The sequence below is a fragment of the Harpia harpyja genome, chromosome 10 (assembly GCF_026419915.1).
Source record: "Harpia harpyja isolate bHarHar1 chromosome 10, bHarHar1 primary haplotype, whole genome shotgun sequence".
Taxonomy (NCBI): domain Eukaryota; kingdom Metazoa; phylum Chordata; class Aves; order Accipitriformes; family Accipitridae; genus Harpia; species Harpia harpyja.
In genome coordinates this window covers 41375974-41391120 of record NC_068949.1, presented here as the reverse complement: position 1 = coordinate 41391120, position 15147 = coordinate 41375974, and the positions used below count along the sequence as shown (strand labels likewise).

At 39.8% G+C, this 15147-nt stretch overlaps 1 protein-coding gene across 11 annotated transcripts in view; it reads right to left on the bottom strand.

The window, feature by feature from the left end:
• TACC2 (transforming acidic coiled-coil containing protein 2) overlaps positions 1-15147 on the bottom strand; it is a 155498-nt gene that overhangs the window by 119544 nt on the left and 20807 nt on the right. For all 11 annotated transcript variants that reach the window (XM_052798555.1, XM_052798557.1, XM_052798561.1 and 8 more), the window contains one exon: positions 6765-6937. In XM_052798555.1, coding sequence (XP_052654515.1) covers positions 6765-6937 — 173 coding nt within the window. The remainder of the gene's footprint in view (positions 1-6764; positions 6938-15147) is intronic.

Here is a 15147-nt window from a genome sequence, read left to right as displayed (position 1 = left end):
TTGTTTGGAAGCACATTGCAAATTTACCGATTAATTTTTAATACCTGTAGTTAACCTCTTCCACCTTCAGAATATATTGTGGCAAGTTTGAATTATCCTGAAACAATTTAAGAGTACTGCCCAGTTACTAAGATGTTTATTAGGACAGCACTGCCTGGTTTGTGTTTAGGGTGTGAAGCTATAAAGGATGTTAAGAAATCGATGGCTTATGGTGCATCTCCCATAAATACTTCCAGATTAAGAGCCATACCCAATCTACCAGCCCACTTGAAGTCCCACCTTCCATTACTCTGTTTTGCCATCCACAGCAAAGGCAAGGGGACAGAAGATAAAACCAGCAGCAGCTAGAGAAAAGCGCTCTGACATTTACTGGGGGCCGGGGGAGGGATGGGGGGTAGAGATGCCCAAATATGTTAAGCCTACTTGATAAAAAACAAGAAATGATGATCCAACAACAGAAAATCATAGATAATTCAAAATTTCCCTTTCTTATTCCTTTGCTTTTCTTCTAGAACATGCAGTAGTTGTTGAAAGGACAGGCAGCCTTTCCAACCCAGTCACACTTGTGAGGGAAAAACACCAAGTGCTGAAGCCTATGAAACCCAGAGGTCACATACGGTTGCCATCCATACTGACATAACTTAGAGCTTGAGTGATTATATTCCCAGGAGCACAAGAGCCTGAAATCCGAGGATGAATTTAGAAAGCACTGAAAGGGACAAATGTACAGCCAGCTCTGCAACCATGGCACACGTATAGCTGCTTCTCAAATGTTTCTGTTCTGTTTCCCCTGACACATGAGAGATCAGCATCTACATTTTGAGTTTACGTATTTGGACACACTGTACTGGAGGACTTGAGTTAACTTAAAGAATCCTGCACTTTAATATGTCCCTAAGAGGTATTGGAAGTTAATTAGGAACATGGAAATAATTTCCACATTCCCTTTGAAAAAAAAAAAGTCAGAGTTTTAGAGGCAGAGCAAGTCACTATTTGAACTCTTCAGTGTAAACAAAACACATGAGAAATCCATCATCGCTAAAGGGCTGCTAACAGCAGCCAGCTTCCCCCACCCTCCCTGTATATCTAAGCTTTCAGGAAAAAGTGAAGAAGGAATAATGATCTACATGATCCTCCTGGGAACTGTCCTGCCCTTCTCCCCCCACCCCCAATCACTTTTCACCTCCTTGTTCCATACACAGAATAAAATGCAGGGCCTGCAATATTTTAAGTATGACCGAACTAAATTATTCTAACATTTAAAAAGTAAGCTGTACTACTGCTGCAGCAAGCAAACACGGCCAGATCTTCAGTTCCAGATCCACAACCGGCTCCTGGTCTCCATCCGAGATATCCGGAGAGTCAGCAGGAAGCATGGCACTGAACAGACAGTCCCACAGGATGTGTGGCAGCTTCAGCTTGTCATTCTGCGGTGGCTCTGTGTGTCCCACAGGATCTGTGTGCAGCACTCCACGTGGGAGAGCAGCCAAATTCATCCATGAAGAGTGCTTACTCCCCTGAACTACTTCTGGGTGTGTACCTTTTAAATTGCTCTATCTGTTTCTTCCTAAACCTGCTGGAAAAAAAGCCTCTATGGGGTAGAGCTGTCCAGCTAAGGATTCCCCAGGCATTTTCCTCTGTGTGTGCACCAGGAGAAAGGCATGGTTACGTCTTGCGCAGACACCAACGCAAAGCCTGAGGCTTCCTAACTGTTCTAGTTCTTTGGCATTTTTATTTCACATGGAAAGTTTACAGATTAATTGCTGACAGTGTTACTTTTCAGCATACAGGACTAGTGAGAAACAGGTAAAAAAATTGGACTGAAACAGTATTTTAAAATAAGAATCACAGATGTTTTGAATTCTAAACCATAAGAATTTAAAAGTGATTGAAACAATTTCTGAGAATTTGTGGAGGATGGAAGAAAGCCACCCAGAAGACTGGAAAAAAGCAAACATGGTAGTTTTCCACACAGAGATACTCCATCTGAAGATGGCAGGTCATACGCTCTTAAGACTGTAAGAGTTCACTTCAGGGTGGAAAAGAGGCGTTCAAAGTAGCATACGGGAGCGAGTTAAAAATAAACAGCCTGGAATCTGAAACTTCAAAGATTTTCCGTTTATTGTCTTCATTTCTATTTTGGCAGGATATAACTGAGAAGCCACCCAAAACAGGCATGTGCCAGCAGTTTCAGGAGTAAGGCTAAATAAGAAGTAATTGCCCGAGCTCCTGCCCATCTAATAAGTTTCCTGAAACAAGAACCTTATGAATCCCTTCAAGCTGACTCATCCATGTAATGTTCATCTCACAAAAGTCATAATTTTGCATGCTGAAGTGTAAAGCTGTTTTAGCCAGCTAGGATATAAGTCTAAGTGTTCTTGGTACTCACATTTTGAAAAGGAACCCCTAAAGAACTGCAGCTATGTGATTTTTGAGCAATGCATTTTAAAAAATGCAAATTGGTCACAGAACAGTATAAAATGACTATGCTAATATTATAAAAAAAAAAAAAAAGCAAGACTGCACTTGCTGCAGCCAAACCACAAATATTCAAAACTCAAGATAAGAGACCCCACCCCGCAGTCTCCGTTACTACTGCTGGCCCATTCTAACACCAGTTTGGACAGCTTAAGGTGCTGGGTGGGTGACAGGATAGCCTTGCGTTAATTAGCTGTACTCAGTCCATTGTTTCAAACCACATCACTGTGTAACTATTTGCTTCTTCAGTTAACACAGTCTTCCAAAAGGCCACATGCAAGAATTGCTGATGCTAATGTAAACCATCACACACCGCACCTCAGCTCCAGTGTTTGTTATTTTTCCATTCATGCTTAATACTCCTATACCTGCTTATAGCTGGAGCCTGAACTTGTGCCTCCACTAAAATCCAGACCCACACAGAGAAAATTATCTGGCCCACTTGCTTGTCGGATGACTTCTGGCTTCAGATCAGACTCTGTTAACCAGTTATCTCTACAATCACTACAGTACGAAGAAGAGAGGTACTCGCTACTTTGAGATTAAAAAATAAGTATTTTGAAAAGCTGCTGTTTTGAGTCCTACAGTATGCTAAAGCATCGTTATGAAGAACGGCAGGTTTTGAAAAAGAATAGCATGGATACAATAATTTGAGGGTTAAATTCTGCTACACCAAAGCCACCGAACAAACGGAAGAACAGAACTTGCTTTTAAGTTTTGCAACATGTTCAGTAGATTTCTGCATTGTCAAAGGAGACTCCACCAGTAAGACAGGCCATTCCTTGTGTTAAAAGCCATGGTGAGGTCTTCAGCCAAGACCTTGTAGCTTTGTTTCCCACAGAGGCCATTTTCAATGGCAGAACAGCCCAACCTTGCCCACAGGATGAAGACACAAAGGTCCACCCATATGAAGACGTGAGACTGATGGGAAATTCTACAAGTCTCAGGTCAAATATTCAGGTGATGAGGCTCTCAGAAGTTTACCACGTCCTTCCAGTACCAACAGTGATGCAGATCTGTCTGTGGTCTGCATTAAATGGTTTCCTATATCTGAGTGACTAGAGAAACTTGAAGCTGACACTTTCTTCTTCACACCACCAAACCCCCCCCCCCCAAATTTTCATCCCTCTTCTTTCCTAGCTGTGCCTGCACACACATTTCATCAAGAACGGTTTTCACCAGATGACTGGGTGAGAGTGGGAAAATCCTGCTGTGTGGATGAATACAGCTTCATTCCTGGCTTCTTGATATGATTTTGCCACCTACTATTTTTTTCTTGGAGACAGAAGTAGAGGAAGATACTGCTGACCAGGGTAAAACAAACTGCCCTCCCCAAAAGCCCCGTCCTTGTTTTTATGTATTTTGAACTTTAAAAATGAACCAAACATCACAGAAGTGATGGAGAGCTATTTTCTCAGGGCTCTTAGGTGGGGCCCTACTGATTTCATGTACCTGAGTTCCTCACATTTCCACAAATGAATGGAGCAAGAGTGTCAGAAAGTTTAAGTCTCTGCATACTTCTTGCTGCTCTCTGGCAACATCTAAGAATCTCTTACTCTTTAGTGGACTACACCATGCATATTCTATACCCATTTTGCAGGTGCAGAAAATTAAATTCAGAGACATTAGTTGCTTTGAGAAGGTTCACTCCTGGGAGTTAGTGTTAGGTCAGGGAGTTGAAAGCACATTTTCCATTTTGAGTGTTTTGCAGTGGTATTGCCCCTACCAGTTTCCTCGTAGCTAGTTAGAAGGGTCTTTACAGCAGCAACTGGAGAAAGTTGTGTATATATCTTCCTTAAAATGTGGACAAGAAAGTAATCATACAGATATGCTTTCTGAGAAACAAGAAGAAAATACAAAATTTAAGCCCTCTGAGGTGAGTTCTGCTGCTGCTTCATTCACAGGACAGAGGCAGTACATGAGACAGGTCTTAGCAGTTGGCACAAACACTGTATTAGGTGGATGCTGGTATAAATGCTGTCAATCAGAGGGTGTACGGGTGTTGCAGTTCTAAGTACACAGTCTAATACCTGTCATTTTGCAGTTTCACAAACAACTCTAATTTGCAGGAATGTTAGTCACGATAGGCCTACTATAAAATTCAGCAGTTAGTAATACTCATAATTTCCTCTCTAACTTTTCCCTCTTCCCATAATATAACCTCCATACTGGTAAGAATAGCAGAAAATGACTATTTTACTGTCCCAAATCAGAATGTATCATGTTTTAAGTAGCTTACAAGACATTTGTATTTTCTTCAGCTAGGACAGCATGGTTACTCACCATTACACACATACAATATAGTGATTATGCACAATCCTGTCAAGAGAAACTAGAAGCTAGAGGATACATGTAGTATTTGTTAACTGAAATAACAAAAGAACAAAATATGCATCTAAAATTCTCACCCTGTCCAAGTTTACATCACAACTCCAAACTCAATTTTTTCTAACTAACTGGTGTGAATGATATCTAACACTTTCCTCATTTCGCATGAAATGGAGAGACACTCTCAAAGACATAAGGAACTCATCCAAGGAAGAGCTGTTTCATGTATAGACCTGGTGCTAAATAGTAAAGTGATGCCACATTACAAAAGAAATAGTCATACATCTCTAGGAAAGAAGTGCAACCTTTCATCACTTTAAACTTCAAGTCTACATACCTTTATCACCGTAAATTGACTTTGCAGTCAGTCTTGCTCAGACTTTATTATTTTCAGTAGATAATTAAGATGTGCTAGTGGCAGTCAGAAGAAATAGAATTAATAGTAAATATCCTCCTGTGTGTGTACTGAAGTACGACAAGCTACTGAACTGTAAGAGCTCCATAGCACAGCCAAACTGTCCCTTCCAGAAAGTAAGCTGCTTTTTCTTGGTAAGTCTTTTTAGATTATGTCATGTCTCTAAGTTTCCCTGAAATGTCCCTGATGCGGCCAGTTATGATCTTACTTGAAACCTGTATTTGGACTTAAACTGCCACAAACTGTTGCACGATATCAATCATTTTAGAATAGAATAGAATAGAATAGAATATTGGAAGGGACCTACCATGATCCACCTGCCTGACCACTTCAGGACTGACCAAAAGTTAAAGCATGTTATTAAGGGCATTGTCCAAATGCCTCTTAAACACTGACAGGCTTGGGGCATCGACCACCTCTCTAGGAAGCCTGTTCCAGTGTTTGACCACCCTCTCAGTAAAGAAATGCTTAACCTTCATAACTTCTTATAAAAAAAGGGAGAAGAAGAGTTTACTGCCTAGGATAGCATTAACTTAACAGCATTTGAAATATTTTACTTGACTACGTTTGTTCTTGTTTTTAATTTCTCAACTTTACATCTTTCAAAGACAGTGGCACTCAGAAATGGTAGCCAGGGTTGGTGGAAGCAGAAAAAGGCCCAAATCACACACATTCCACTTGAAAAGGATGCAGCAAATCTTTCTGCAGCAAATTCTCCAATCTTAAAGAAAATTCATGAAAACACTTAAAAAGGTGCCCACAGCCTAAAAATCCTACACATTTATCAGCAAGTTACTGTTACTCCTTCGAAGCTGTATTTATCATTCTATCCCAGATAACACTGATGATCTGGAAAGTATTCAGCCCTATGTTAAAATCATGCTGGTATTAGATAATTTCTTTGTTGCAGCAGATGAAAACCCTAGTAGCATGGGAAAATTCAAGTATTCAAGTAAAAAATGCTTCAGACAAAGTACTGCCTTTGGGATATTTAATAAAATCCAGATTATGTTACCTTCTGCCATCCTTAATAGCACTGAAGAATACCTTAACTCTGAAAGTAGTCCTATTTATTCAGTCAGGTGAATTTTAAGACATTTAGAAGAGTGCAATACTAATAAATATTACCTTGGTTGGTACTTTCTAGTAGGATTGTTATACAGAGCTGAGCATGGCATTTTGCAATTGTTTACAATTACATCTTACTTCACAATCATATATGACTACAAAAGACTCTTCAATGTTTCTCTGTCTCAGATGGGAGTTTATTAGTATGAGCAAAAAGCATAGGAAGTTTAGGTCAAGGGTTACTACAACAGCTGGAGTCTTGTTTATAGTTACGTAGTAAGGCGAGAAAGTTAGTTTGGTAAACAGTAAGTAGTCTTGTTTGTCAGGTTATTTTGAAGACTGCATCATCATCATCCATCGGGATGATAGATTTTTAAAATCAGTTACACAAGAAAAGAAATTTAACAAACAGCCTCCAACTATCAGCAGCAGCAGGGCTTCAATTCTATTCACAGCAACAAACTTCATTTCTTACCTTGTAGGTCCTGGAATTGATGGGGATATGCTCTCAGCCAGTTGCACAGCAGTAGGAAGAAGATCTGAGATGTCCTGACCTCCAGATCTTTCTACGCTGTTTTCCTGAGGGCTCCTCTTTAAACTGTGCCCATTACCAGGAGGTTGGCCTAATTCTGAATCTTGTGGAGCGCTCTAGAATGAAAACAGAACAATTTAAATAGCTACTGCTATTTTGGAGAATACATAAGCTTAAGGAATTTTGTTTTGCCCACTGACAGACAACTTCTGTGGTAGATTTCACTACTTTGATGAAACTTGTAGGTTCCAAAGCCAAGCCATTTTTTTTTCTTAATGACAGAAAAACAGAAGGAAGTGGTTGAGCCAAAAATAAATACTAGGAAAAGAAGAGGGAGAGAAGAATGCAACAATTGTTCTAAAGCAGCCAGGGCCTTTACTGACCCAAGGAGGGTATCATCTTCTCTTTTTCCAAGCCTGGCAAATGCTTCCTTGCTAAGCAAGTTTAAAATGAGAAAGGATGGAAACAGGCTATAAACTTTGACACTCATAATATTAGCGGTATCTTTGGAGTCAAGTTAGAGATAAAGCCAATGTCAGTCAAGACCCAGCACTTGAATCCAAGTCCAGATTCTTTCCCTCCCACTTCAACAAAGCTCAGAATGCCTCTGAACTGAAATGGAGGGCCTGATTCTTCACCATGCTGCCTTTCTATAATATTAGATACAGGAAATGCTGCAGTTTCTGTAGTAATAGCTACAGAAATGCTGTTCCACAAATGTGGTGATGCTGCATCACCTCTTCTCAAAGGTAAATATTTACCCTGCATCTTCATCCACGGAGACATGCCTTTACATGAGTGGGGTTTTTTGTTCTGTTTTGTTTCTATTGCAAACTGTTGGTTTTGCTCCAGGGAGAAAGAGAGTCCTGTGCAAGTGCCAGGGCTGCCACCTGTGGTGTGCCTGCAAATCCCTGGGGTTCTACAACACCCATATGGGGCTGCTTACAACAGGTAGTGGTACCTTCCTGCTGAATTTTTTTGGCAGAATTATCTTTAGAAGGCAAAGAAGAGCTGGTAAAAGCTGCTTTGAACTGTAGCTGAGGATGTTCCTCAAGTACAGCAAGAGAACTGGAGAGAAACAATTAAGTGTAAAGCAAAAATGACATCTAAATGAAGAAGCTCCATTTCAAATCCTTTGGCGCATCAAGCAATAGTGAAAGAGAAGGAAAACTGCTTCATCAGGTCACCCTCAATATACAGTCACTGTTGTTTTAAGTCTTAATTGTAATTGTAAAAAGCCTAAGGCACACAACATAAAGACACATAAGCATATGTACTGATGACAGGAGAACTGCTTCAGAATAATGTCATAGATGAAAAGCACGGTACACGATTCCAGCTAATCTCTTGGGTTTTTACACTCTCAATTTTTAGGTTTATTTTGTTCTAGAAGTAGTCAATAAATTGGAGATAGCTAGTGTTTGCAAAATTACACTTCTCTGTGTGAACATGGTGTGCTCTCTCACAACCAAAGGCTTCTTGTGATCAGAGCCAGGAATGAGAGACACCCAGTGGACAAGAAAAGCCCATGTAATGAGCAATTGAAAAGGTCAGGGCATACTAAAAATATAAAAAGACTTCCTTTAGACTTAAGGCAAATTTGATTAACTTTCATATCCTCGGCCTTTCCCTGGAGGAACGCCTTCACTACAGCTTTGTTTGCAGATGTCTCCTTTATCACACTGCTTTCCGCTGGGATAGACCAAGGGCTCTTGGTTTCATGATTATTAAGCACTTACCCAGCATGTGCTGACATCTGGCATTTAGAATATTTATCTAAGTATATATGTTGGCCCCAAAACCACAGTATATGGCAAAAATATACTAGAACATCAAGATTTATACAAGGAAATTTGTTTCTTCCAGCCAGAAAAAACCCCATAAAAATAGAGTTTAGTTAGCTTACAGGGCTCTGTTTTGCTTTTTGTCCTATGTTTTGGGCAGCCTTGCTTTTGTTTGCAAGAGAAAGTTTGCATGGAGAATTTATTTCGGCATGCATACATGTGTGCAGAAAGAACTATGAAAAAATGTGTTATTAAATCAATTATCAATCAGGAAAAAAACAAACAACCGAAACGGTGACCTCTTGGGCCATATGTGATCGTGCTGGAGCATGTCCATGGCCCCGTCGCCACTCACAGACCACCACTATACCCACACCCCAGAGCCTACCCCACTTGCCAGTTAGCATTTAGAAAACACAGCAAGCCAAGGTGGGGGTATTTACGTCTTGGCAGAAGAGGAACTCCTTCAACTAGATGGGCCCAACCCCACAGAGAATCAGTCTTCAGAGCATGCACCACATTTTACTGCAAGTGCTACAGCTGGGTCAGTCTGGGAGGTGGGCCACAAATGAATGCCTCACAGTAGCAGCCAAATGAAGAATAATTTTCAGGCCACTTGCAGACAAAAAAGACCTCCTTTCCTTTCTCAGCAGGGCAGGGAGGGTAGGGAGAACCACACGAAGAACCCCAAGAAATTAGGCCAATTTACAAATTTGTCCAGATGCCTCCAGCAGTTGGCAAGAGCAGTGAGAACTAATTCTTTATTTTTCCTCCTTTCTACTACCACCATCTCAAATTTTCTTCAGCTGATTTGGGTGCTAGCCAGGAGGAATACCTCACAGCTCTCTTCAGAAGACGAAGAGCTGCATGTTTTGTCTCCTTCTTCTAAAGCCTCTGTCATCTTCCATGGCAGAAAGGAACACAGCAAAGAATTAAGTCATTAACCTACTGCACTCTTTAGTACCCACACATTGCTTCTAATTAATCTCTCTTTCACAAGATCAGCCACTTGATGCAAGGGGCTCCTTTAGGTTACAATCCTCTGTTCTACTGACCTGCAGTCATCCCACTTTTGGAGCCACAGCATAATAGGAATGCCTCTTGCACACAAATCTCTAAAGCAAAACTCCTTTCTGTGCAGAGAACCAGTATCCTTTGGATTGCCATCCAGAGCCACGAATCCCACAAGCCACATGATAACTGATAGTTAATCAGCAACATGGGCTCAGTTATGGCATTAGAAAGAAACACTACTCATCAGCCTGTCATATAATAAATCCAATAGCACATTGCTACCAAAGCTCAAATAGCACTAACAAATGGAAGGAGACCTAACTCAGTGGTTACATCTGCTAGTTACTTACAAGCTAGTGGTACAATTATTTCAGGACAGTTTGAAACTGTAACATGGAGTCAGGCTGATTTGTCATTGACTCTCTGAGTCCGACACTTCTCAGAACACTTTGGGGCCAGAATAATTTTGGTAGAAGTTTGCTGGATTTTACTTTTACTATTCATCTCCATAATTCACAAGTTAACTACATAATATAGACATTTATGTGCCTGCTGTACCTGAACACCTCATCTCATCAAAACTAGGATGTTTCCACATTAGACACAGAGAAGGGCCCGTGTCCCAGTGATTTTATCAGCTGTTACATCAAGTCTTAATATCTAAATAAAAACACACTGGGAGGGGCAGAGAAGGCAAAGAGAATGATCACAACAAAACAGGTTAGTTATGTGCACTATTTTGAAGACTACTTGTAACATTTTCCACAGGTTGGTTTTTTTTGGGGGGGTGGGGTGGGTGGCGTTTTTTGTTTGTTTGGTTGGTTTTTACTTTTTTTGGTTTTAAATAGTTTTGTGCTTTCAGGGATCTAATGTTTAAGAAGTTACAGCTCATCTCCCAGCTATCCCTAAGCTACTGTCATTAGCCACAGAAAAAACTGACTGTTGTTCTTCCAGTTCCGAACATGACCAAATTTAACATACATTAAAACAATCTTTGCAACATAGATCCTGTTGGATCAGAGAGGATTTTGAATTGTTGACACTCTTTTTTCTTTTTTTCTTTCCAGGCTGTCAGGTGTTTGAATGATCAAAAAGCAAGTTGCCCTCTTACCTAGTAAGGCAAAAGCACACATGGCCAGGAAAGTATATTTTCAAAAGAAGCTCAAAGGATGATTTTAACAATAATCTAAAATAAATCTTCATGTAGATATTTAAATGTAAAAGGAGCTACTAATATTCCAAGATATAGGAAAGCTTTATATATTGGTCTTCTACATTTAATGTATTAATTTAATCATCACAAAAGAACATGCTCTGTGAATCTATGCCAGCCAGCAGAAAAACATAATTCAATTTCTCTATCAAGTTTTTCAAATTTAAGCTAGTTATGCAAATCAGGTGCTGAACTAGCTTTGCAGAGCATGCTTTTTTATTTTTAATTAACATCTGTGAAAACAATTAGAAAGTCTATGTTTTGTTCACAAGTATCATCAGAAAGCTGCTGTTAAATAAATTACTTCTGGAGTTTCAACACATACAGCCGCTGAAGTGATTTACTACAGAAGCTTCCAGCTAAATTTGCTCTATATTTGTTTCAAATGTAGCACGCTCCTTTTTGAAAAGGACTCTGAGATTAGAAAAAGTTACTTAATTGAAAGACTTGAAAAAATAATTATATTAAAATCAGAATACACAGGTTCTCAGCAGTTTTTTTCTGTAAGTCTAGGATAATTAAAAAAACCCAACAACAAACAAAACAAGTTTGTCACAGAGGGAAACTACAAACAACAGAAGGAAAACTAAACGTCCTATACTTTTTTCCTTTAAGCCAGCATACTATTTAAATGAATAAAACTGATTCTCCTGAAATATGCAATGTAATTTGCATTAAACCTTTCCACAAGCACTGGACTCTGCAAGAACACTAAGTAAATCTACAGGATCACTTTTTTTTCCTGATGACTTTGAACAGGAGCTTAAAAGTTAAAAAAAAAAAAAAAAAAAAAAGAACTCCATTAACACTGTAGCCAAAAGGATTATGTGCGCGGCTGTACTCTGGCTAAAGTTATCATACCAGAAAGAAATTCCTTTAATGCTACATGGGAGCCTGTTCACAGCTCAGCTCCCAAAACACTGACTCTCCCGTCCTGGTTCAAAGCCATAGCAACAGCTTTAGGCACTGCCACAGCCTTGTGTTACAGCGATTCAAGAAGCCTCGTGTTTCTCAACAAGCCACCAGGCTCCTGATCACAAAGCACAAAACGGGTCTGGTTTTAAAACCTGGTGTTCACACTAAAAACCCTCCAAATAAGTGAACTTCTTTTGATTCCCCTTTCTCCTTTCTCTCAATAAAAGTTGCTTCCTTTTACATCTGCCCTCTGCAACATTCCTCCATTAAACACACATCCTTTTATAGCATTGCTGGAACATGCCATAGCTCTGACTAGCTGAAAGTAATCTTTGAAGAGTTACATTAAGTTTCCATTCCCACTAATTCCCTCTGGTTATTGGAGAGGAAGCTGGAACAAGCCTTTACAAGTCTCAATCAATAAAACAGAACTTACCTTTTATTTTTCTCCATGTCTTCCATTACAAGTTGGGGTTTTTTTAATAGGGTTTTTTAAAGTCTGCCTGCTAGAAATGTTGGTTCGTGCAGTCCCAGCCACCACCTCCTCCGCGGGAACGGGAGCAGGCAGCGGCAGCGCAGGTGAACGCCGGGACGCAGAGCAAAGGTCGGCCCTGCGGCACCCGGGCTCCGGTTTCAGGATCAACCGCCACGCTGACCACATCGGGAGGACGGACACATGGTCCCCGTCAGGGACAGCGGGCCACACTCATCCTCAGCCACACGCCTCGCACACGTGTGGCCGGGCAGGCTAGCATCAAGCAGAAAAGCGTGCACATGGCGCTCTTCGGAAAGGTTTCACTGCAATGCTTTGCAGCGATTGCTCATTTCGCTGCACGACTGGCTGCAGAAAAAGGGAGCGAAAAGTTGTTCATCCATAGCCTTAATCAATAGGCTTTTCCTCGTTGTTTTTATTGTACTTCAGCATTAAGTCCATTCCTTGAAAACGGAACTGAGATGCCAGAAAATGGCTTGCTGCAATTCTTAAAACAAATTAACAGCTCCTGAATGGGTCTGCTAATACCCTGATACCTACTAGAAATCAATACGAATGAAATATGAATAACCCAGCCTATGTCAGGAAAGTGGATAGAACAGTTTTAAAGCTTTTTCTAAAAAAAGAATTGCGCAGGTCATATGGTTGGGAAATCATATTTTTAAAATGGCTGTTGCAATTTTTTAAGACAGAGCCGGTTTTAGGAGCTACTTTTTTTCTCTTTTGGCTTTTTTTTTTTTCCTTGCTGTTCTGCAGATACAGTAAGTGAGTACTAAATTAGATTTTTCAGTCTTTATATCCTTGGAGAATCATTGTTTCTCCATTGTTTGGAGAAATGGTACCAAAATAGATAAAAATTACACAGTGAGTGGATACTGTTTTAACAACCAGAACTTTTCAATCAAATCAGCAAACACTGGTCAGCAAAACTACTGATCACGGGCCAGTAACAAATTGCTACCTGACATATTGGGTCAAGCTTGAACTCCATGTGACAGTTAATCTGAAGAATTACAATAAACAAGGGAGCTAAATTTTAATAAACAACTTGTGCAGCAATCTGCATTATTCAGTGCCTGCCCCTTATTAAGAGTGGCTGGAGTACAGCAGTTTAGAGAAGGGGATGACCATCATGACCATTTCTTGGTTTTTTGCCCAAACATCATGACCATTTAATTAGCTGGATGTAATTATGACATGAGCAGATGCAAAAAGCAGACTCTTTCCTTAAGGGAGATTCCATATAGAATTTTGCAATTACAGTAGATTATTTTAATCAGTAATGGTGTAATTTGCTATTGCTTCTGGCTTGGTTTATTTGTCTCTCACAGGAGTAGAATTTTAAGTTCACGTCTTTTCTAATTAAAATCCTCAAAGGGACATGAATGCAAAAATTGGCGTTTTGTGGAAGTCTCGTTTAATCTGCTTTTTACAAATACAAGAAGCAAAGCAAAGTGTGATATGGTAACAACGGTATTTGAAAAATTCTGGTTACAACATTCTAATGTAAGTACCTACGACCTTTTCTTAGAGAAAAAGGGTTACTTTGCCTCCTGAGAAACACCTACTGAAATGACTCTGGCTGTGAATGTAAAAATAAACACCGGTGGGGGGGGGGGGGTGCATGGGGGTGTGTGTGTGTGTGGGGTGTATTTATATATAGTCACCATCTTATCCTTGGTTTAGCATTCTTCACAGAACACACAACTTCCTCTTGGCTACAGCAAGGGCAATTCAAACCTTCGGGCTTCACTGTTCGTGTTTATGACCCTTCCAATCCACTGAGGGCACTAAACTGTTTATCTTCGGATCCTTGTAATGTCAACATAACTGTCTTCTCAACAACTTGGTGCTATGTTTGAGCCTTAGTCTGTTTGAACGTACGTAGCACGAGTCTGCACTGGGCTAAATGAAGCATAGCTATATAACTGGCTTCATGGTTCTTGTCAACCTAATCTTTCCATCTGTTTATGTGATCTATATTCAGTAAGCAAAGGAAAATTCATAGTTATCCTTGTAACTCCACTAGTCTTGCTGCAGCTTCTTATTTTCCTTTGTTCCTTCCTGACAGTTGGATGAAGGCCTGACGAGTACATACCTTATTTTCTTAAGGATGGCAGGTGTATGAGATATAGCAGGAGACAAAGAGAATACAGTTGATGATCTTGGGGAAAAAAATCTTCATCACATAACTTGCAATTTTCAGTCAATGTAATTTTAGCTAAAGTAGCTTTCTGATGAGTGGTTCTTAACAGTCTAACAATAAAACACTTGAGAAGATGCTGTTAGAGTCATATGAAGGTCTATTGGGAAAATCATCTCCAAGTTTAGTTCTAACTCTGTTGTACCTTGTAATTTCTAAATACCCATAGCTGTGGAAAATGTAGGTCCAACATTTTTACACTATTTCTAAATGGAGAAATGCAGTAAATAATTATAGAGGTTCTTTATAAATATAAAATATTTTTCCTTTTCATCTGTACGCATAAATGTACATTTCCTATTAGCGATGGGGGTGGCTTTACAGATGCAAAGGAAGCTTTAACCATTAATTCAGAAGACAAGGAACAGTCTTCTAACTTCCTTTTCACTATGCTTTCAAATTAAGAACTCCTTCACAACTTTGAATCTTTATTCTTCTTTCATCCCGCCTCCTTCATTCACAGGGAAGATGAGAACAAGTATAATAATCATTCTACAGTGAGAAGTGTCCCAGAATTTGCTGCATTTGCATAAATGGATGTATAATTCTCTGAAAACAGACAAAGTTCTTTTTGTGTAAACTCAGACAAATACTTGGCATTATTCACCATAGAATATTGGACCAGTAGTAATTATGATTGGAAGTAAGCATTAATGAATATGGTGACTGGAGGTATGCTAGAACTATGTAAGCATCAGTAATGG